Here is a 22979-nt window from a genome sequence, read left to right as displayed (position 1 = left end):
ATGTAGTTCAGTGGTCAAGTGCTGGCCTGACATTGATGAGGCCCTAGGTTGGAGGCTCAGTACAGCACACACACACACACACACACACACACACACACACACACAAAAAAAAAAAAAAACTTGGGGCAAAACTGTCCTCCTTCTCCAATTTTTGTTCCTTTATTTACATATTTAATTTTGTGGAGCTGGGGATTGAATTTAGGGCCATGCACATGGTGGGTAAGCCTAACTTCCTGCTAGCCTTTCAGTGTCTTTTTATGTTAATTATTTCCAGGTGTTTTTATTACAGGCCACTGAAGATCCACACTGGAAACAATGTAGGCTAATGAATGTGTTAAAAAAAATAATATTTGCTCAATATGGATGTTTTCTTTGCTCCAATCTTGATGTTTCTCACTTTGAGAACACATCAAAAAAATTCATCAGAAATCCTTTCAAAATAAGTTCTTTATACCGTTTTGTAACTTTTAAAAAATGCCGGATGGTTACATAATGGATAGATGAATATTATTTGGTAGGAAAATCACCGTGAGGAAGCAGAAAAGTACTGTCTACTGTCAAAGGACGGGGTGTAAATCTACACGAGGCGATTCCAAAGCGGGGGGGGGGGGGAGAACCCTCCTCAAAATGTCTTGCACTCCTACGCCATTCTAGTTGTGAGGAAAATTAAATTGCACTGCATTACTATTTACTGGGGTTCAGCTTGGAGAAGAGCACTAAAATAATTCGGCCCCCAAATGGATCAAAGGCTATGCAACATTAAATCTGAGAACCGTCAGCCTCCTTCTAAGTATCTGACCCCAAAGCATTTTGTATTTTATTCCCCCCTTTGCTTCGTGTTGCCCCTGAGTTTGTAACTTCAGATTCTCCCCTTCTGTCAGGGTTGGTTTCTCTTGGCCCCCTCTAGGACTGAGGCTCCAGAACTCTTCCCATTCGTCTCCTATCCTGCCTCCTCTACCGCCACCGTTTCACAGTAACAGTTGCATTTTCTCGGAGCACATCAGTCTTCCGGCCTCAAGGCATCAGGTGCTCTCCATCAGCTCTCGGGGTCCCCCGATCGCTCTGGTCTCCCAACGTGGGGTACTTCCGATCCCCAACTCCAGGGGGATCGGCCGGCCAGCCTCCCTTCCCCCCAAACCCAGGGGGTCCAATCTCCACAACTTGGGCCGCAGGACCCAGATCTACCGCCGGCCACCTCCAGTGCGTCAGCGTCTCCTCCCCTCGCCCGGCTCCACGAGCCCGGAGTCGGACCCCCTCCCGCCCCCGCGCCCCGGTCCCGCCCCAGCCCTGGACTGCACCACCCCATCGCGTCCGCACGCACCCACTCGTTGGCCCGATGGCCGAAAGTGTACAGGGCCACCTGGCTAGCCACGTCCACGATGCGGTTGATATAGGGGTCGTGGCGCTGCAGGGCTGCTAGGCTGATGTCGCGCCCCTTCCCCACCAGGCCGCCCGCCGCCACAGCCGCCATCTTCCCTCCCTCCCCGACAGCTACCGGGGCTCTGTGAAGCCACTCTCAATAGATCGCGGAACAAGAGAGCGGCCTCGCAACTAAAAACCCCTGGCGACCACAAGTCCCGGGGAGGCCTTCCGCCCTAGCCGCCCGCCGCCCGCCGCAAGGCATTACTAATCGATGGCCGCGCCCCCCCCCACACCCGATCGTTGCCACTGGCAACGACAAGCCGAGACGTGACTCTGGATCCCCGAGTGATTTTGTTGTTGCTGCTGTTGTTTTACCTCCTAAGCTATTTTCTTCCTACTTGAACCTTTCAGTTGTGTGTGCGGTAGGGTTTCCCTCTTGGATATGTTCGACGACTTGTCATGTCTCTTCTTTGGCGCTTAGACATCAGACCTAGAACAAATAAATAAGCTTCAAGCATTAATAATTCAGAAAATGAAGAGACTGTGATTCTGAATGTGCTACACGCAGTGGTTTCTCTTAGTGAGGTCTCCAAGTCCCTTTGTGGGAGTGGGGACGGTCTTTGAAACCCTTTCAGGCGTTCTGCAAGGTCAAAACAATGTTCAGGACTATGCTAAGACTTACTTGATTCGTTCACTGTGATGACATTTGCACCAATAGTGCAAAAGCTGTTGATTGGTAAAAGTGCTGGTAGCTCAGTTTGGACCAAGGCAAGGCCACCAAACTACAGTCACCGGTGAATATATTCTTCACTGTTGTTTATTCTCAGTTAAAAAGAAAGGGGAAAAAATAGGAAGAAGATCAAGTCAAATGTCGCCTGATAAAGAAGTAAAATATATTAATTTTGTTAAAGTTCAGTCCTTGGGTTTACTTCTTAATATTCTGTGTGAAAAAATAGTAAGCATGCCTAAAGCAGATCTCCTGAATACCAAAGTGCCCTGTTTGTCTCCAGGAAAATTCTCCCATGCTTGAGTTGTGAGCTGAATTAGTGTCTTTCCCCCGCCCCCCAAGCCTTTTTACTTTTTATTTTTTATTTCTTTGCCATTATATATGAGCTCTTTTTTGCATTATAATTCTTAATATGCCTTTATACCACCATTTATTATATCTCTGTTTGTATATAAGGTATGTTGATACCAAATTCACATCTTCATACATGAATTTTGTACAATGATGACCCTCTCCTTCCACTATCCTTGCTATTCCCTTTCTCTCTCTCTTTCTCTCCCACCCCTGTTCCCTATCTAGAGGTAATTTTCCACCCATGCTCACGTTCCCTACCCCACTTTGAGTCACCCCCTTATATCAGAGAAAAATTCGGCATTTGTTTTTTGGGGATTGGCTAACTTCACTTAACATAATCTCCTCTAATGCCATCCATTTCCCTGCAAATGCCATGATCTTATTCTTTTTTAGTGTTGAGTAATATTCTATTGTGTATAAATGCCACATTTTTTTTATCCATTCATCCACTGAAGGGCATCTAGATTGGCTCCACCATCTATTGTGAATTGCGCTGCTATAAACATTGATGTGGCTGTGTCCCTGTAGTATGCTGTTTTTAGGTCCTTTGGGTATAGTCTAAGAAGAGGAATAGCTGGGTCAAATGGTGGTTCCATTCCCAACTTTCCAAGAAATCTCTATACTGCTTTCCATATTGGCTGCACAAATTTGCAGTCCCACTAGCAGTGTATGAGTGTACCTTTTTCCCTGATCCTCGCCAACACTTATTGTTGTTTGTCTTCATAATGGCTGTCATTCTTACTGGGGTGAGATGTATCTTAGAGTTGTTTTGATTTGCATTTCTCTGATTGCTAGAGATGATGAGCATTTTTTCGTATATTTGTTGATTGATTGTATATCCTCTTCTGAGAAGTGTCTGTTCAGGTCCTTGGCCCATTTATTGATTGGATTATTTGGTTTTTTTGGTGCTTATCTTGTTGAACTTTTTATATGCCCTAGAGATTAGAGCTCTATCTAATGTGTAAGGGGTAAGAATTTGTTCCCAAGATGTGGGCTCTCTATTCACCTCACAGATTATTTCTTTTGCTGAGAAGAAACTTTATAGTTTGAATCACCCCATTTGTTGATTCTTGGTTTTAATTCTTGTGCTATAGGAGTCTTATTAAGGAAGTTGGGGCCTAATCCCACATGACGAAGATTAGGGCCTACTTTTTCTTCTATTAGATGCAGAGTCTCTGGTCTAATTCCTAGGTCCTTGATCCATGAATTAGTGTTTTAATTTTTACTTTCATGGAGCACTATTTTTACTTGAAAGATGGGTCAGCTATAGTTATTCAGGCAGGCATTTAACCGACATTTTTCAGAAGTAAAGTTCACCCATTACTTCCAGGAAAACAAAGGACAATTATTGTTGCCAATGATAATTTTTGAGCCTTCAAGTGGGAATTAACATATGTATCTACTGCCATGAGCTTGACAGTTTCTCAATAATGAAGCCTTTTCCGATGAGATCAGTGGTGATATTGAGTGTAATTTTTACAAATATTACATAACGAAAAGTGTCAGCATTTGAAAGATCTCCTTAACTCAGTGACCTAATATTTCCTAAATGACCAAATGTCTCATGTTACATAATCATGCATAGGTAAAAGACACATTTAAGGACAAGGTGGACTCATAGATTTTAATGTACCAGAATATAAAAAAAAATTAATAGATAGGAGGATTCCAGATAGCACATTGCAACCAACCTTTGAGAAATGTCCACATGCCAAGTTTTTCTGTACTATCAAAGAAGGATATCCACAATTTTTTGAAAAGACTATTAAAATAATCTTTCTTTTTTCAACTACATTATCCATGTGAGGCTAGAGTTTCTTCATATACTTCAACCAGAACAGTGATAGAATATAAGTAGAAATATAAGTGACAGATTATAAACAGAAACAGGTATGGGAATCTAGTTGTCTTCTATTAAGCCAGGAATTAAAAATATTTGCAAAAAATGTAAAATGTAAAAGAGGATAAAGAGGGCTTGAGACTAAAAATGTTGAGAACCATCGATGTAAGCCATTTACTTAGCACTAAGAAATCTTTACCCACATTCATGAACTCAACCTATTTGATACAGATAGGGTACACATGGATTCTCAATAAATTGTAATATAATCTTTTTAGTGACAATATAAATTTTATTGGAATTCTTGGTTAAGCTCCATTTTGGATCTTGTGTCCTATCTACATCAATCCTGACTTCCCAGTGGTGAAGAATGCTATAGGGATGTCCAAATATTTTTTTTTTGACTGGGGCTGGGGCTCAGTTTTAATCTGACCTACATCATGCATTTATGTCTGATATTAACTGAAAAAAAGTTTCATGAAATAATTCTAAGTGATATAGATAAATGTATATATATTTCATTTTTAAAGTACTGTTTTTGACTCTTTAAATAGATTTTTTTGGTTACCTAATGCATTGTAACTTGAAGTTGAAAACCATAGGACTGTAGCAACTGAAAAACCCTAAAAATATAACTAGAAAACTTCCCGTGATAGTCAGCTGGCTTGTTTGCAGTATCAATGAGATTTCTTTGCCCTTGATCACATACTTATAAAAGTGAGCTTAATTTGTCATATGGGCAATGGGGAATTTTCTGATTAACTCTTGGACTAATCTGATACTCTCTCACACTATTAGCTCTTCTAATTTTGATCATTCTCTATGAACCTACAGCTTCTACTTTGCATTTTTCTCACCATACAATGGGGTATTGCTTTCTCTTTCCTCAGCTTCTGCCCCTTAGGTTTCATGATCCTTATGCAGATAATTTTCTTTTTAAATTTTCAGTGTTTCCATCTTTAAAGAGTAAAGTACAAATTCTGCCCCCAAAAGAACCAACTGCTTTGGGCTCAATAGAGAAAGTAGGTAAAACTGAGGGCCATTATAGTATGTTAAAAATTCATTTAAGAATGTCCTACAGTCACACAGCACTTACTGAGAGCTCACTGGATGAAATCCATTCATTCATTCTCCATGATTTATTATTGCTTGCTGTGTCTGTGCTAAAATCACAGGGTGATAGCCTTCCCAGACCCTCATCTCACAAGTGAGTATGATGTACATCCTGCTACCTTGCTTATTGGTAGGTTTACATCTGTGAGCACCACACCAACCTGATTCTTATTAAACAGAGTTGATTTTTGTTCTGCTTAGAATTAGTGAAGGAAATGAACCTGTCTCCTGCTTCTGTCTTCTTGTCTCCAAACCCTTTTCTCCTAAGGATCTTACACATTGTCATCCTAATTCCTTTGTCCATTTGTCCCCTTACCCTAGAATGAACTTTTCCCAGAAAACTTACCTGCTGCCTCTTTCTCTCATACAGTCTTTTTTTCTTCTTTGATTTCCAGTGCATTCTTGCTGCTATTGCTGTTTTTTGGGGGGGAGGGTATTTAACTTTCTTTATCTGAAATGACAGGATTTATTTAATTATTTAGTATGCTGCATATATCTTTCCCAATTCTAAAAAGGATAAAAATAAGAGTCACCAATCAGAGGGTGAGAGGAGGGGAGGGAAGGGAGAAGTGCTGGGGAGTGATACTGGTCAAATTCCGTTGTTACATTGTGTGCATGTACAAATATGTAACAACAGTTGCCATCATTATGTACAACTTTAATGCACCAACAACAATTTTTGAAAAAAAAATGAGTCACCATAATAACAAAATAATTGTTTGCTTTTCTTGACAGATAAACAGAAAGGGGGCAAATAGTAAGTTTCATGCAGCAATTTAAAATTTTTTATGTGCTTGTTTATTTTTTATGCCCTTGCAGTTTCCCAAGCACTTAGTCCGATGCTTTGTGCATAATAGAGAGTCAATACATGCTTGTTCTATTGAACTAAACCAGGAATCAGTTGACTTAACTCATTAAATATCAGCCTTTATTATTTTTTTTCCTTAAAGAGTTCTTGATTTATAGAATGCTGAAATGCAAACTGGGATAAAAGAACACACAATAGTAAATTCTGGCCTTTTTGTGTTTATATTCTAAGAAAGATAGAAATAGAAAAGTCTTTATTTTGTTATTTTTGCCTTTAAATATCATTTATAAAGACTTAAAAGACCAAAAGTCATACTTGGAAAAGATAAATAACGTTGCATCGACTTTAGCATAGCCATATTATTTGTGTCCTTGGCCCACAGAGCTTCATTATTTTTCTTTTCATTCTCTTTTTTCCCTCCCAAATGCCCAAAGCTCTGACCTTCTAGGATGACGCCAGACTTCTGCCTACTTTCTACTTGAATAATCTTTGTTTGTAGAACCAATTCATCACCATGTATCCAAATGGACTACGTCGAAAACTTGACTTTAGTAAAAGACCATTTCAAATAGGCAAATTCTTCTCTAATCCACATCACTTCCATTTCTATTGGCTTCTGCAGGACTGGCATCCTTCCACTGTGTTTCCCTTAGCCTCATCATGATACCTTGGACAAACATTGGTGCCTTCGGGTTTCATGATTACTTTATAATTGTCATTATGAGATTAAATATGTGCTAGCACCTGTTTTTGTAAAGTTGGATACTGCAATTTTAAGTGAGTTTCTGATATGATAAAAAAAAATCATTACTGGATCTTGGATTTTTACACCATTGCAATGACTAAGGCAAAATTCATCACCTAACTCATCAAGATAACATAAGAAGATAAGATGTTGAATTATTTGAAAACAGGGATAAGACTTAAAAATGTTTGGTTTTATAGCTGTGTATGAATGTTTGTATGTAAATATAGATCAACTATTTATGTGATAATAATTTTAAAATACAAGTGCAAAGCCTGTTTTATTACTACTCTTTTCTTTGTTGTATAATTAACCTCTAAGGTTTGCATTTGTCCTATAGTAGGATGTGTTAGAATGGAGAGGAGAAGAAGAGCTTCCAGGATGCCCCTGAGAGTTTGTGATTCTAAAGTGACTTCAACAGCTTCTGAGGCTCTGCTTGTGCCATCTGTCTGAGTTGCCCTTTTTGCTAGGAATTTTATTCCAAAGGATGATGGAAGTGAAGAATTAACTCCCTCTCCCAGTGGAGAGAAACAGTTTGATGCAGTGTTATCAGGTTTTCAATGCACGGTTCATTTATTTTTAAGCATCAGAGCATGGTAGAAAAGGTACCCCGTAGAAAAGGAACATAGTTTACCCTCTTTCTATCTACATGATCTTCAACAAATGACCTCACCTGGGCCTTGGTAGTCATAATATGGGCCCTACCAATTTCAGGGTATAAATATGATCAAGTGAGAAAATGTTCCTGAAAACGCTTTGCCATCTGTAAACTGTTCTGCAAGTCAAAAAAAGCCCACTATTATTATTACTACTAGTAGCTTCACCACATCATCATTATTATTAGTTTCATCACCATTATTACTTCTTAAAAGCAGCTTTATTGAGATATAACTCTTACTATTATTATTATTATTATTATTATTATTATTATTATTTCTAATAGAAGCCCAGAAGCGATACTTCTAGTCTCATTACTCAGCCAATGCTCAAATCATCTCAACAAAGTTCTGCATAATGACAAGGAACACATTAATCCCAGAACAGATCATTCCCAATAATTTTATAAGATGTAGGACATGGGCTACAATTATCAGAAACTTCACTAAAGAAGAAATAAGATAGGAGACATAGTTCTGTGTTTCAAGAGGTTGTACAAATGGAGTAAGATTGAAATAATCACTTGGGCGATGGAGTAGAATGAGAAGGTGCAGAAGTAGGGTGAAAGCTGGGGACCATGAGGAAGGAAGAGACCTGCTGGGTGGGCTTTGCCAAGGTAGAAGGTAAGCTGTGGAAAGTCAGAACTTCTCCAATCTGAGCCCAGCCCCTCCCTGGACTTGACCTCTGTTAACCTGACTTGGAGAAGGGCTGGGCTAATCAGAGCGTTTTGGAGCACAGAGATCAGACACGCACGTTCTTTTCATCTCTCTGTGCTTCTCTTCACCAGTCCCACAAAGTGTTTAATTTTGCTGTCATTGTCAAGGGTCAGTCAGATAAAGCCTTCATGGGCCTAGAGGTCTCTGTATTAACATCTTTGTAGTTGCTTCCTCAATGCCCCCACACACCAAGACATGAGGAATTATCTTTAAGTCTACATGAAGTGCTAATTGGCTTTAACTACAAAGACCTAATGTTCATGAGTCTTAGTCAAAATAATCAGTTACTTAATTATTGAGAAGAAGGAAAGATGTGGAAAGGACAAGTTGAGACAGCAGAAGACAAATCACACTGTTTAATTTTCAGTGCACCAAGGAAGGGACATGGAAGGTGAGTGGAGGTCACCTGCCATGGCTCTACACACCTTGGGAAGATTTTACTTAGTGTGAGTGATTTCACCTGAAGGAGTCTTATTCTGGGATGGGGATGTGTTGGGGTCCTTACTGAATCCCCTTTCCTATAACTAGGTGTGTGCTATCTAGTCCATCATCATAGCATGATTATCATAAAGGAACGGGCTGTGTAATTACCTGATTTGATCAAATAATCCACATTGTGAGGCATGTCACTACACTTCTCTGTGGAATAAAGGGATTGAATTAGAAGGATGCTTCTCAGCTCCAAATTCTGTGATTCTGTATTAAACCATTTCTGTTCATATCGAAGGCATATAGAATCTTTACAAACATGTAGATGAGCCCAGAAACAATGCTGAACAATCTGTTCAAAGAAGCATCCTGTAAAGAAATTAGGTCAGGGTGGCAGCCATTAAAGACTTTTATGTGCTATCAAAACTGAGGTCTAAATGCTTTGATCAAGAAAATATAGTTTTTCCTCTTTCATTTGTTGTGCTCCCTCATTGTATAAGGAAAGTAGTTTCTCTTGGGAGGAAGAAATATTTACTCTTGCAATGCTTTGGGTGGCTTTCTGCCAGGGGTGATTGGTCCTCTTCATGGATTTTTAATACAGGTGAGAGCATATTTCAAATTGTCTGTGTGATGACTTATACAGCAATCTATAAGAAGCAGTCAAAAAGAATGTCGGAGACTTGGGTAGAACGTTTTTGAAGAATTTTCTAATTAATGATTGTTGTTAAAACCTACTACGTTAGCTTTTTTACTTTGTGATTGATTATTTTCCTTTTGAACTGATACATGAGGCCCCAGAGTAAACTGAACTGCAAAATACTGTGCTGAACCAAAGTTTAAGTCTAAGGGGACAGGTGTTGGAAAAATACTTGGTCAGAAAAATGGCTTGGTCAGAAGCTAGGACTCTGACAGTGGGAACTGGGAACTGAGGGATAAAGGGAGGCACAGTATCTGCCTGCTTATAATGCCTGGTCCTTTGAGCCTTTCATAAGTAGTCTGTACTGGCTTGCTCAACTATAGCCTATAAGGCCAAATCTGGCCCTCTTTCTGTTTTGTAAATAAAGTATTATTGGAACACAGCTATTCTCTTTGTGTTGTCTGTTTTCTCCTAACAGTAATAGAGTTTAGTAGTTGCATCAGAAGCCATCACTTGCAAAACCTAAAATATTTACTATCTTGTTCTTTACAGAAAAAATTTGCTGATTCATATTATTTAAACAAATTAATAAAGTTGTCAAGGATGTGGGGAAAAAGGTACACTCATACATTGCTGGTGGGACTGAAAATTGGTGTAGCCAATATGGAGAGCAGTATGGAGATTCCTTGGAAAACTGGAATGGAACCACCATTTGACCCAGCTATCCCTCTCCTTGGTCTGTACTCAAAGGACTTAAAAACAGGGACACAGCCACATCAATATTTATAGCAGCACAGTTCACATAGATAAACTGTGAACCAAAGTAGATGCCCTTTAATAGATGAATGGATAAACAAAAAAGTGGCATATATACACAATGGAATATTACTCAGCAATAAAAGAGAATAAAATCATGGCATTTGCAGGTAAATGGATGGAGTTGGAGAAGGTATTGCTAAGAGAAGTTAGCCAATTCCAAAAAAACAAATGCTGAATGTTTTCTCTGATTTAAGGAGGCTGATTGATAGTGGGGTAGGGAGAGGGAGCATGGGAGGAACAGACAAACTCTAGAAAGGGAAGAGGGGTGGGAGGGGAAAGGAGGGGGCATGGGGTTAGAAATGATGATGGAAATCATCCAAAGTACATGTATGAAGACACGAATTGGTTTTTTACTTTGTATACTTTGTACATAACCAGAGATACGAAAAATTGTGCTCTATATGTGTAATATCAAATGTAATGCCTTCCACTGTGATATATAAATTTTAAAAATTAATAAAAAATACAAAAAAGAGAGACTACATCAAAAGCAGGGGAAAAATAATAAACGAGTTATACAGAGAACCTTCATATTCAGTAGGCATCCAGTTTGTGCACAATGTAAACACATAATAGGTTGGAAAGGGTGACAAATATAAAGCCCAGTCTCTATTCTTAAGGACCTTAAAATCAAGTTGAGGATACAAAAACTAGCATACATGAAAAAATGTAGTGAACAATAAATGGTAATATGTAATCAAGAATTAAATTGCAATGAGCAAGCAAGTACAAAATTCAGAGAAAAGAAAGAAGGATCAACGAGGCCACTAGTAGTTGGTAGTAGACAACATTTAATATAATAAAGTTCCAGGACACAATAAGAGCTTGGATCCTCCCTTGAGATCCACTGTAATTGGATTTGACCTGTATTTCAACTCCAGTGTCATTTAAGTCACTGATAATATTTCTGGCCTTGTGCTTAGGGGATACCTTAATGACCAGAAATATTTCTGAGTAATTTTAGCCGACTGATTTTTCTGAGATTTGGGATTCCTTCAATCTCCCTAAACTACACAGAATTTGATCTATCATAATGTCTTTCTTTTGTGGAGATAATATAGTATAATGATTAAGAGCATGAGCTTTGGACTCAAAGGGACTCAGGGCCACATCTTGGCTTCACTTCCTCCTACCTATGTAACCTGGGTGAGGCAGGAGGTATCTGCAAAAAACTAGGCCTCATTTTCTTTACTTATAAAATTGAGACAATAATGGTTTCAACCTCTTAGGATTGTTATGAGAACTAGATAATATAAAGCCTGTGAAGTGTTTAGAATAGAAAGTGCCTGGCACACAGATAGGTCTCCATGAATATTTACTCATTGACCATTGCTCCCAATAATAGCAAGATACATATCCTGCACAAGAGGGTCATGCTTACTTCCAGAACTAAAATTAGTAGTTTATTTGTATAGTAACAAAATATGCTAATGTAAAGTACAGAATTATTGTCCCCTACCTTTTAGTTTACTAATGGTTGTAATTTTTATTTTTCCACATTATTGCCATTGCCAGACTGACTTTCATTTCTGTGATGTCCTTGGACAACTTGGGGCAGAGTGCTCTACATAAAAAGCACAAATACAGCCTGTCATGTGGTGCATACCTATAATTCCAAACAATTGGGAGACCAAGGCAGAAAGAGCACAAGTTCAAGGCCAGTCTGGGCAACTGAGAGAGACCCCGTCTGTGGGGAGCCACATTAAGTTACCACACCTTCCAGTCCTGATGCACCATGGGGATCTGAAAGATCACTGTAGTCTGGCAAGGTAGAGCCATGACTTGTTACTCGGTCTTTTCCTCTGCTGGGATAGCAAGGCCATACCCCTGGGGTTGAGCTACACTCACCTATTCTTTTGTAATCCTACCCCTTTGCCCTGTTTGGAATAGAATGTTTATGTGTGCCCTTCTCTTGCTCTGCCTTTGGGTATGGCCTTCCTAGATGTCAGTCAACCTGCTGACAGCAGACATTATGAAGCTAGACTCACCCCGCTCCCAAACCTTACCCCTTGCCTCATTTGAATGGCTTCTCTCCAATAAAAGGGTTTAGCATGTGCTCTCTTGCTCTCTCTTTCCATGGACCCCTAAGGTCAGAGGAGCCCTTGCCAGGTTTCTGTTCACGACTAAAAGGCTCAGGGATCACTCCAGGTAAACTGGGCTAACTGGGCTGCACAAAATAACCACACAAGAGACACAAATACCTTTTTCTTTGGGGTCGCTGTGACGGCTCCTCTGACCTTAAGGTTCCACAGGAAGAGAGAGAGAGAGAGAGAGAGAGAGAGAGAGAGAGAGAGAGAGAGAGAGAGAGAACACACACACACACACACACACACACACACACACACACACACAAGCTGACCCCTTTTATTGAGGAGAAGCTATCCAAATGAGGCAAGGGGTCAGGTTTCAGGGGGCTGAGTGTCTTCATGATGTCCACTGTCAGCAGGTTGACTGACACCTGGGTAGGCCACACCCAAGGGCACAGTAAGAGAAGGGGTCACACACAAGGCACTTCCATGGAAGATTCTATCCTAAACAGGGCAAGGGGTTATATTACAAAGGAACAGGTGAGCATAGCTTCACCCATGGGACTGTAGCAAGACACACCCATGCACGAGACACGGACCTTTGAACCCAAGAAGGGTGGGGAAAGCTCTGCCACATTTCTGTGACTGAGCACCTCAGCACCCAGCCGGGGAGTGTGACACAGTCACGTGCAAGGTTGGTCTTCCACAAGCCATCACAGGACCCCAAGAAAAAGGTATATCTGTCACTTATGTGATTATTTCGTGCAGCCCAGTTCACCTGAAGTGACCCGGAGTGTTTTAGTCACGAGAAACACGACACTTGTCTTGAAATAAAAAAAATAATAAGGGTAGGGATGTAGCTCAGTGGTAATGTACCCCTGGGCTCAATCCCCAGGAACAGAAGGGAAAAAAAAGTGCCGATACAGACCTATATTTGAAGTTGCTGCAGGAACCAGGCTTTTTCAGTGACTGTCTTTGGAGGGCAGGCAGTTGGCAGTGGCCCTGGCCTTCGGGTTGGGAGGCAGGCTCTGCAGCTCATCCCCCATCTCTGTGGTTATGGAAGAAATCATGAATAAACCAGACCAGTTCTCCTAATCTGTAATAAGGAGATAATAACATTTATTTTTGTGACTGTTGTGAGTATTGCTGAAAGAGCTCTTTGAAACACTTTAAGTGTTTTGATATAATCATAAAATATGAGGCTTTAAAAGCAGGATCTGAGAGTCCAGAGAAGGCTCTGCTTTCTCTGTGGATAATGTCTAATGTTAGCATTGTTTTCTGTTTTCCTTGAGGTAATTTGAAGATTAAAGGGCAGGGTGTTTTCCACATTTCCTGGTGCTAATAAAGGGCCCTCCCCCAATGCTTTGACCTTCACCGCTGTCATGGAGACTCCTAGGAGCAGTGACCATGATTCTGGCCAGCAGGGCTCCCACTGCTAACAGGGTTGCTCCCTCTCAGGGCCTTTAGCCAATATATTAAGAACCCTCAATAGAGAAACCATTGTTTGGTTTTGCTCACTCTTATTAAAAATAACATGGGACTTAAAAAAATAAAAGAAAACTGTCAGAAAAACAGACATCCCTTTTTAACCCAATAAGTCACACTTATTCTACATGGAAATAGCTCTTATGATACACAAAGCAACTCACCGGCTCACCACTTCCCCTTGAAGAGGGTAGCAAATATCGCTGTATTCATTTGTCAATCACCTTTACACACAGTCATTTGTTCACAGATGCACATTTATTAAGCTCTTACAGTGGCATAGGCAAGACATTGAGCAAGATAGGCATATTCCCTGCCCTCCTGGAGCTTCAAGTCTCCCTGTGAAAACTGACATATGGACAGGCAATTGCAATAACGTGGAGTGAGTGCTACGTGAAAAGTTTGGCATGTTTGGGAGAAGAGCAGAGACACAAACAGAGGCTTCAGTTTTTTTACTGGAATTACCAAGGACAACAAAATGAAGACACTGTGCATACTGTCTTTGTGGCCAGACCAGGGTAGAATTGTCCTAAGGGTGTAGGGCTAGTCATGGTTATTCTTGGATATCAGACTTTTCTTGGATGGCTTGGGCTTTAGGTCTTACAGAAGAGCTAGAGGCTTATCTGAGTCAGAGGTGTCATCCTAAAGCCACTTTGGTCTCCATTGGCATTGAAGCAAATGAAACTAAGTAAGATCCTCCCAAGAGCACATGGAATAGAGTCTTGGCCCAAGTATTTACCTATGTGAAGCATACATACCTGAACCACTAGCAGCTTTCACCTGCTCAATCTTCTATCAGTCTCCTTGGAATCTCCTTTCCTAAGAAAAAAACTAAACTGGAATCCCACCTTCTTCATACCTGTCATCCGGAAGCAGGGAGAAGACCAGGTCAGCCTATGAAAGGGCTCGTTTGCCAGTCAGAGAGTTCTCCTGTGCTCTCTATCCCCTTTCCCAGAGCTGAAAGCTCATCTCCAAGCATGACTGGCAAGGTTTATCCACTGAGCTATACTTACTACTCCTTATATTTTTGAGGAGGGGGCGTGGGGAGGGTACTTGGGATTGAACTCAGGGGCACTCAACTAGTGAGCCACATCCCCAACCCTATTTTGTATTTTATTTAGAGTCAGGGTCTCACTGAGTTGCTTAGCACCTTGCTTTTCCTGAGGCTAGCTTTGAACATAAATCCTCCCAAGCCACTGGGATTATAGGCACTACTTCTTGTATTTCCAAAGGAGCTATACATTGTGTTTCCTTTACTGTTTCTCACAATTAAGATAGTGCTAGTCTATCATAGCCCCCAAGTTCTTTTTAGTAGAGGCTGAAAAAAATCTAGGGGGAAGGCTGGTTGGAGCCACATGTGGAGATTCCAGGAGTCCCCTCTTTTCCTGGGCCTGAGGCTGGGGGTGGAGGAGGAACAGAGATAATTCCTAGTGTTCAAGTCAGAATTGTGGTCAAGATAAGTGATTTTGTTTACCTCTCTGTACAGAAGAAAGAAGCCCAGAGAAATGAATTTTGGGTAGCCACATCAGCTTATGGTACAGAACACCTACCCACACACACTACCCTGGCCATATACTAGAATTGCTGGAAAGCATTTTAAAAGAAGAACTTAGTGATCAGGGCTTATGCAGATGAGTCAATCAAATTCTGAAGTTAGACCAGGGTAAATCTCATCAAGTAGAACCAGTAGATGTAGAACCAGTAGACAAGATTCTTGGCAGCCTGTTTGTCAAAAGCAAGCTTCTTGGGTTTGAATCTGGCTCAGCGGATGTGGAAACTTGGGCAATTCACATCTCTATCAAACTTTTATTTCCTTCTCTACCAAATGAGGATGCTAATAAGGCCTGCTTTATAACAGGCCTTATAGGACTATAATCCTATAATCCTTTATAGGATTGTTGTTGAGGATTAAATAATAAAATGCAATTAAAGCACACCGGATGTATCAAGTAACGACTCTGTTATTTGGTAATGACAGGCAGGGCTGAACTTTAGGCCTCCCATGTCCAGGCAAGGCTCTTTCGACCCTGATTATTCATCAGGCTCTCTGGAATGAATTCAGTGATGAATTCTTTATAAAAACAGACATGAATGACTTTGTTTCTTAAATAAGGAAGACTATTTCCTGTTAAGGCCCCTTACATTTTATTCCTATTCAATGTCTCCTGTTTAATATCATTCATTTATTTATATATTCATTTATTTGTTGAGTGTCCATTAGGTTCCTAATACTATCTAAATATCATCAGAAGAACAAAAATACAGATCCTGTCTTCCAGGATCTTAAAGTTGAATGGGGAAGGTTTGGGGATTTAGATCGGGGCAGAGTGCTTGCCTAGAGTGTGCAAGACCCTGGGTTCGATCCCAGCATTGCAAAAAAATAAAAAATAAATGGAGAAGAAAGACTAAAGCTATTGCACAATATGCTTACTATGACAATCGGTTTTTTTTTTTTCTTTCTTTTTCTTTTTTTGTAGTGCTAGGGATTGAACCTGGAGCCTTGTGCTAAGGCAAGTACTCTATCAACTGAGCTACATTCCCAGCCTGACAATAGGTTTCTTTAAAAAAAAAATGTCTAGGAATACTCTCTTATCTTCAGCAATCTGGCTGACCAAAACACTATTACAGTTTTGGTATCTCCTAAAATGCCAAGTGCTGCTTCACCCCCAGACAATCTGATTTATTTTATATGTGATATGAGTTGGGCATGAAGGTTGTTTTAAGCTCCCTAATAATTATAATGTACATCAAAGTTTAGAATCACAGACTTAGAAGTTTCTTGTTCATTAAGAATATAACTAACTCTGAAGTTGAGTAGTTACGTGTCTTCTGGGATCTGACTTGAGCTTTGGGAATTTGCAGCTTTTTCTCTAGGAAAAAGAAAGTGCAAAGAAAGGGTTTTAAAAGAGGGATGTGACATTTAAGTTTCAGAAAGATAATTCTGGCTGCAATGTAGAAAATGGGTAAGACTGGAGACAGGGTGATCCATAGGGGGAAAGCAAAGATATCCAGGTCCTAACGTAGATGGCATGGGGGACTCCAATGCCAGGTATCAGCGGGGTACCTGGCACTAAGGAGAAAAAAGGGAATAAGGACAAGTAAAATGTTTTGCTTCTGCTGGTTTTTCAGCTTTGAAATTTAATTGTTGCCTTCTTGGTAAACATCCAAAGAATTCCAATGATTCTTATGAGATTGGCCTTAAATGAGGACAGCCCCTTCAAGACTCCCGATCATTTATGACTTTCAGAATGACAAAGGGATGAATTATTGCCTTTTTAAAAAAAGTAATAGTTAGATTTTATAATTACCCAGTTAATTTTGGCAATGTAGATCATTAAACACCAACATAGATTTTTCACAGAGAAGGGTGGAAAAGGGGCGGTCTAGCTACTTACATTGATCCAATTACCTGGATAATTGCCAGCTATCCACTTAACTTTGTGATATGAAGATGGTTTCAGTAATTTATTTTTTTCTGCCCCCCCACTTTATTTAATGTTTCTTCTAATCAAAACATTTTTACTGTTATTGGTTCTGTGGTGCTCATGTGACTGTGGTGGTGAGACGATTGGATTCCATTTGCCGTGTGTTCCATTAAATTCAGTTGTCAGTGCAGTTCTAACACCAGGCCTATCATCATCAGTAAGGAGGTACAAGAAGGCAAGAAGAACCCAGCAGGAGGCTCACAGTTTGGCTCAAAGGCATAGCACAATAAATTAGAGAAATCTTTTGCCTTCTAAACTCACTGAGCACAATATAATGTTCTCTACAAAAGTGAGGTTCAGAATATTATCTTTTGCAACCCTTTGAAACACAAAAACCATTCCTAGCTACAGAGACATAAAAAAAACAGCCCATTGGTCAGAAATGGCAGACCCCAGGTCTAATCAATGAGTACAATAATGAAGTAAGCCCTGGTGTGTACTATTTGCTGACCTCTCTGTTGTAAATAGTCTGTGACTTGGTCTCAAAACACCAACATGAAAAGCCAGCCTCAGCAACTTAGTGAGACCTTGTCTTGAAATAAAAAATTTAAAAAGAACTGGGAATGTGGCTCAGTGGTTAAGTGCCCCTGGGTTCAATCTCTGGTACCAAAAAAAAAAAAAAAAAAAAAAAGGAAGAAAGAAAGAAAAGAAAAAACCAACATGAATGTTACTGAATGTGAAGTTAGGAAGAGAAGTTCAGAAGCAAACCATCATATAATATTTCCACCCTATTGATACCGGAAGATGTAAACAACTCTGAGAACAAAGATGATGGTAAAATAATTAGAAAGTGATGATTTTTTGAGGAGTTCTTCCCTTTGTTTCTAATAGAATTCATTTAATTGTAAGTTTACATAATTTGGTTTTCATATTGGCTGTGTTTAACAATTGGCTCACAACATTTCTGAAAATTTAACAATCTTCTCTCACAAGCTAGTACGAATTGGTGCCAGAATGCTACTGCAAGGAGAAGGGAAGTTGGAATGTGCAGAGGCAGCTGGGATCAAAGCAAAGGAGAGAGGAAAGATGAAGTTCATGGCTGTGGACAAACACGTGGTCCATCCCTTGAGATGCAGCCAAGTGTGGTCTTGCCAAAGACAGTCACTGATGGCACAGAGCTAGTTTGGGCCTTCTATCTTGAAAAGCACCAGTCAATTGATCTCAGCTCCATTTGACCAGTATCTGGCAGAGAGAAGGATGTGACTTAATACATGGTGAATCTGATTTTAAAAATATAACATTCAAAATTCACATTTGAATAGAACTATGGGAGGTAAAGCAAAAGATAGAGGTTTTCCTTTACAGTAATGTTGGGGTTTCTTTCCTCATCTAGTTCTTACCAAAGTGCAAATAAATGAAACCAGTTAAAGCAGTGGTCCCTAGTCCTTAATTTTTACCAACTTGAACTCTCCCTTAAACATTGTCTGACAAAGGAGCGAAATGTATCACTCTCCACTTGCAGATGGGATTCTTATGGATGTTATTGAAGTGGGAAAAAAGTAGAAGCTGAACAAGGCACTTAATAGGCTTTACTTTGGGTTTCAACTCTGTATGTCAAGTGCCCCTGGGTGGTGTGGATGGAATGGTTTGATAAATAGGCAGGGACAAAGGGGAAAGCAAAGGTGAGATGGTTGAGATTCATAAATAGAATTCCCTGTAGTTCAGTGGTAGAGCACTTGCCTAGTATGCATGAGGCCCTGGGTTTAATCCCCCGTACCCACTAAAAAATTAAAAAATAGGGCTGGGGTTCTGGCTCTATGGTAGACCACTTGCTTAGCATGCATGAGGCACTGGGTTTGATCTTCAGCACCACATAAAACTAAAATAAAGGTATTGTGTTCAACCTACAACTAAAAAAAATTTGAAATTAAAAAATAAAGAAAGGAATGGCCTCTAACATAAAATCATATTTTTGTAAGGAGATACTCTTAACTACGGTGGTCATTTGAATTGCTCACAGATTGATTTAATGTATAGTACCCATGATATGTTAAATATATTTGACATGAAATATTCATCTACATGTATTTAATTCTTACCATTTAATTGTATCCTTAAGATGTCAATGGTAGAATGGTTTCATGTTTCTGTTTATCTCTTATGTTCTTAAAACTTTCTGCTGGGAGCAATCGCTTATTAAATGTCTTTTTGTGTTACTTGCTATGTATGCAGAATGGTTCCATGAGCATGGAGGACAATCTTTAAAATTGTGTTGTTGATAAACATAAAAAGGCATATAACTCTTTCAGAGAGCTTTCTCTACTTCTCTCCCTGTCTCTCACATACATATGTGCACACACATACACTTTTTAGAAGCTGAACAAAAAGCAGGAACAGGATCCTCTTAACAACTGTCTTGGTGAAGCTCAATAATGATAATTGCTAGCACCCACTGAGGACTATCTGCATGCTAAACACTTTACTGCATTAAAATTTGATCTTCAGAATAACCCTATAAAGTAGGTACTAATATCATTCAGATTTTTCAGATAAACTAATGGGAGTGAGGTAGATTGAATAAGTTGCCCAGGCTCATACCCCATAGGCTGGAGGACTGGTGAAGGTACTTAGGTACAGGCGGGAGGACTGGTACAGGTCTTCAGGCCCGGGCTCTGCTCCATTTGTGCTCTAGCACCTCCTTTCTCAAATCTCCTAATCTAAAGTGGGAAGATAGGAGACAACATAAGAAGGAAGGAAAGAAAATAGAAAGACTAGGGAACGGGCAAAGGTGGGCTGCTTACGGCAACAGAGGGTTCGGTGGGAAGAAAAATAAGGGCTCTGGATGGAGTTTCCTGAGTCTATAAGTGCACTTGGCTACAAAAAAAAAAAAAATGGTTGAGCAGGAAAGAAGGGAAAACAGAAGGGCTGATTTGGTGGAGGGCCATGGAAGGAATAAAATTAGACATTGTAGCTGCAGAATAGAATCACTGAAACTACACTGAATCTATAGAATCTCGGGGATGGAAGAGAACTTGAATGCCATCTGCCTAATACATAAATTTACTCTGCATCTTGACGAGGTGGTGGTTCAGCCTCCTTGGATGTCCTTGGAAATGGAGAACTCATTAGATCCTCTCCACATATGGCATAATAGAAAATTCTTCTCTTTGTGGAACCCAAATTTGCCTACCAGTGACTTCGACTCAGTAGCCAGGAACTGGCTTCATAGGATGATACACAAGTCTTTTACAGAATCAGTTCCAGGGTAAATATGGAATTACCCACACATTTGACTATTCTTCCTCAGCAGTAATATTATTCCTAAATACTAAGTTTTCAAATGATTCCTAATCGTTGACTATCACTCAATGCATTATTTCTTAACTGACTACCTTCCTGCTAGGTATTAAAAATAGCTGATAACAGCCAATTTTGTTTACTCTATATCAGTAGCTTTGTAAATGTTGTTTTCCATATTGTCATTTTTGTCTTACATTTGAGGAATCTGAAGCTCAGAGAGCATAAATGACTTGCTCAGGACCACCCAGGCTGTAAGCAAAGGGGTGGGATTTGCATCAGACAGCTTGGATATTGAGGTGGAGTGGTGTCTTGATCTGTTTTGTGCTGCTATCACAATTTTTAGACTAATTTATGAAGAACAGAAAAAAATATTTTTTTTCCTTTTCAAGGTTTTGGAGGATGCAAAGTCTAAGATCAAGGTACCAGTATCAGGTGTGGGTCTTCTTAGTGGCAGAAGGTGGAAGAGCAAGAGAGAAAACCTGCTCCTGCAAGCTCTTGTATAGTGACATTAATTCATTCAGAAGGGTTCTGCCCTCATGACCTAGACCCCCCAAATATCTTACCACTCAACACTGTGGAATGAGGTTAATGGATTTGAGGAAACAGATTCATACCATAGTAAATACCTGACAATAAACTATTCATTCTACCTGGTATAAAAAAAGAATATTACTGGATGTGATGGCACACACCTGTAATCCCAGTAGCTGGGAAGCCTGAGGCAGGAGGATCACAAGTTCAAAGCCATCTTCAGCAATTTAATGAGGCCCTAACCAACTTACTGGGATACTGTCTCAAAATAAAAAGTAAAAAAGCTGGGGATGTGGACTCGGTGGTAGAGCGCTAGCCTTGCATGCATGAGACACTGTGTTCAATTCTCAGCATCACATAAAATAAATAAATATTGTGTCCATCTCAACTTAAAAAAATTGAGAGAGAGAGAGAGAGAGAGAGAGAGAGAGAGAGAGAGAGAGAGAGAGAGAGAGACTGTGAGCTGGGATGTGGCTCAGTGGTTGAATGCCCCTGTTCAATCCTTGGTATATTTAAAAAAAAAAAAAAAGTGTTACAGAGAGTAGAGTCTACCCAGCACTGGTTTATATGAATGTGAAATTTGCACAGTCCTCCTGGAAAAAGGACTTGGTTTAGTGTCCTTCTATCAAAATCTTGAAATCTTAAAATTTTAAACAGGGAGCCCTGCTTTTCATTTTGTACTGTGTGATTGAATTGCTCTGTGTCTACTATGAAAAAGGAAAGGAAGAAAACAACCAAGCAGGCAAATCAACCGCCTTTTTGGTGGCATGGTGCATGCAGTGTTTGTAGTCTTACAGGTTAATCTGTTTCTGAGTAATCTTTAGAATCTACTCTCCACTTGGAAGCTCCTGTTCTTACCATGGAGAAAAGTCCCAGGGGCAGCTGTACAAACTGGGGTGCGAGGGGTGGGGGTGGCTCCTTTTTTGTATCTTTAATGTCATGCATGGAGGCTGGACTGAGTTCTGGCAGAAATGCTTTTATATTTTTGGTTTTTGTCACTTTCTACTCCTTTGACACCATGTTTCCTGTCAAATGCAATTTACAGGCACATGATAGTGGTTGACAGGAACAGCGAGCCTCCAGGATTTCCCTAGGAGAAGCTTCCACCTGTTCTGTGAGTGCTTCCTCCTCTTAGCTAATGTGGAAGCTCTCTCACTCTCATGACTTCCCCAGCCTGCTGGAAATGCCAGGAATGCAGACTTCACACACAGTAGGCGTAGGTGTGGTGTGGAACTGCAGCTGGACCTTGCTTGTAGTAATTGTTCCAGGAAAGTCAGCTGGGACAGGTCATTGACGGTACTCCTTAGATGTCTGCTTCCAGTCATCTCAGTAACTCCAGCTTAACAAAAATGTGCCTTTCTCGGTAATTATGGTTCAGTCCCCAAGAACACATATCCACCTAACACTCTTCTTATTCTTTTTTTTTTTTTTTTGTACTGGAAATTGAACCCAGGGCACTTAACCACTGAGCCACATCACCAGCCCTTTTTCATATTTTTATTTAGAAACCAGTTGCTTACGGCCTTGCTAAGTTGCTGAGTCTGGCTTTGAACTCTCAATCCTCCTGACTCAGCCTTCCAAGCCACTGGGATTACAGGCATGTGCCACCACACCTGGCATCAACACCTTTCTTTATAACATCAGTTCCTTATACCCTGTTTTACTGCTTAATAAGCTTCAATTAGATTATGAATACCTTCCAAGTGGCTGTAAGGTATCATCTGGGAAAGAGCAGTGGACGGAGTTTGGGAACCTGGATTTCTGTCCAGTTTAATCTTCCCAGTAGGCAATGGCCAACTCCTGCACTTAGTATTCAGCTTAGAAATTTTTTATGAGAGGCGTTGTGTTTTGGGAATGGACAGATGTTGAGCTTGGGTTCCCTTCCTCTTGGCTCAAAATGAATAGGCTTTCAATCGATCAGGAGATATTTACCAAGGTCTTTTCATTTACTGCACTGTGAGCACTGTGTCAGAGTGATATGCAGCCTTTCCTGGCACACTAGAA

At 40.1% G+C, this 22979-nt stretch overlaps 1 protein-coding gene across 2 annotated transcripts in view; it reads right to left on the bottom strand.

Moving 5' to 3' along the window:
- The window catches only part of Dcp1b (decapping mRNA 1B), a 50731-nt gene extending 49141 nt beyond the window's left edge, over window positions 1–1590 (bottom strand). Inside the window, exon 1 of one of the 2 annotated variants that reach the window (XR_013423209.1) lies at window positions 1322–1590. Coding sequence is in view for 1 of the 2 variants with exons in the window: in XM_005333988.5 (XP_005334045.2) it covers window positions 1322–1471 (150 nt within the window). In the remaining variant the exon portion in view is untranslated. The remainder of the gene's footprint in view (window positions 1–1321) is intronic. The other variant, XM_005333988.5, reaches the window with a different exon arrangement.
- Between the last annotated feature and the right edge of the window lie 21389 nt (window positions 1591–22979).

The sequence above is a fragment of the Ictidomys tridecemlineatus genome, chromosome 6, assembly GCF_052094955.1.
Source record: "Ictidomys tridecemlineatus isolate mIctTri1 chromosome 6, mIctTri1.hap1, whole genome shotgun sequence".
Lineage (NCBI taxonomy): Eukaryota > Metazoa > Chordata > Mammalia > Rodentia > Sciuridae > Ictidomys > Ictidomys tridecemlineatus.
This window is presented reverse-complemented; position numbering and strand designations above follow the sequence as displayed.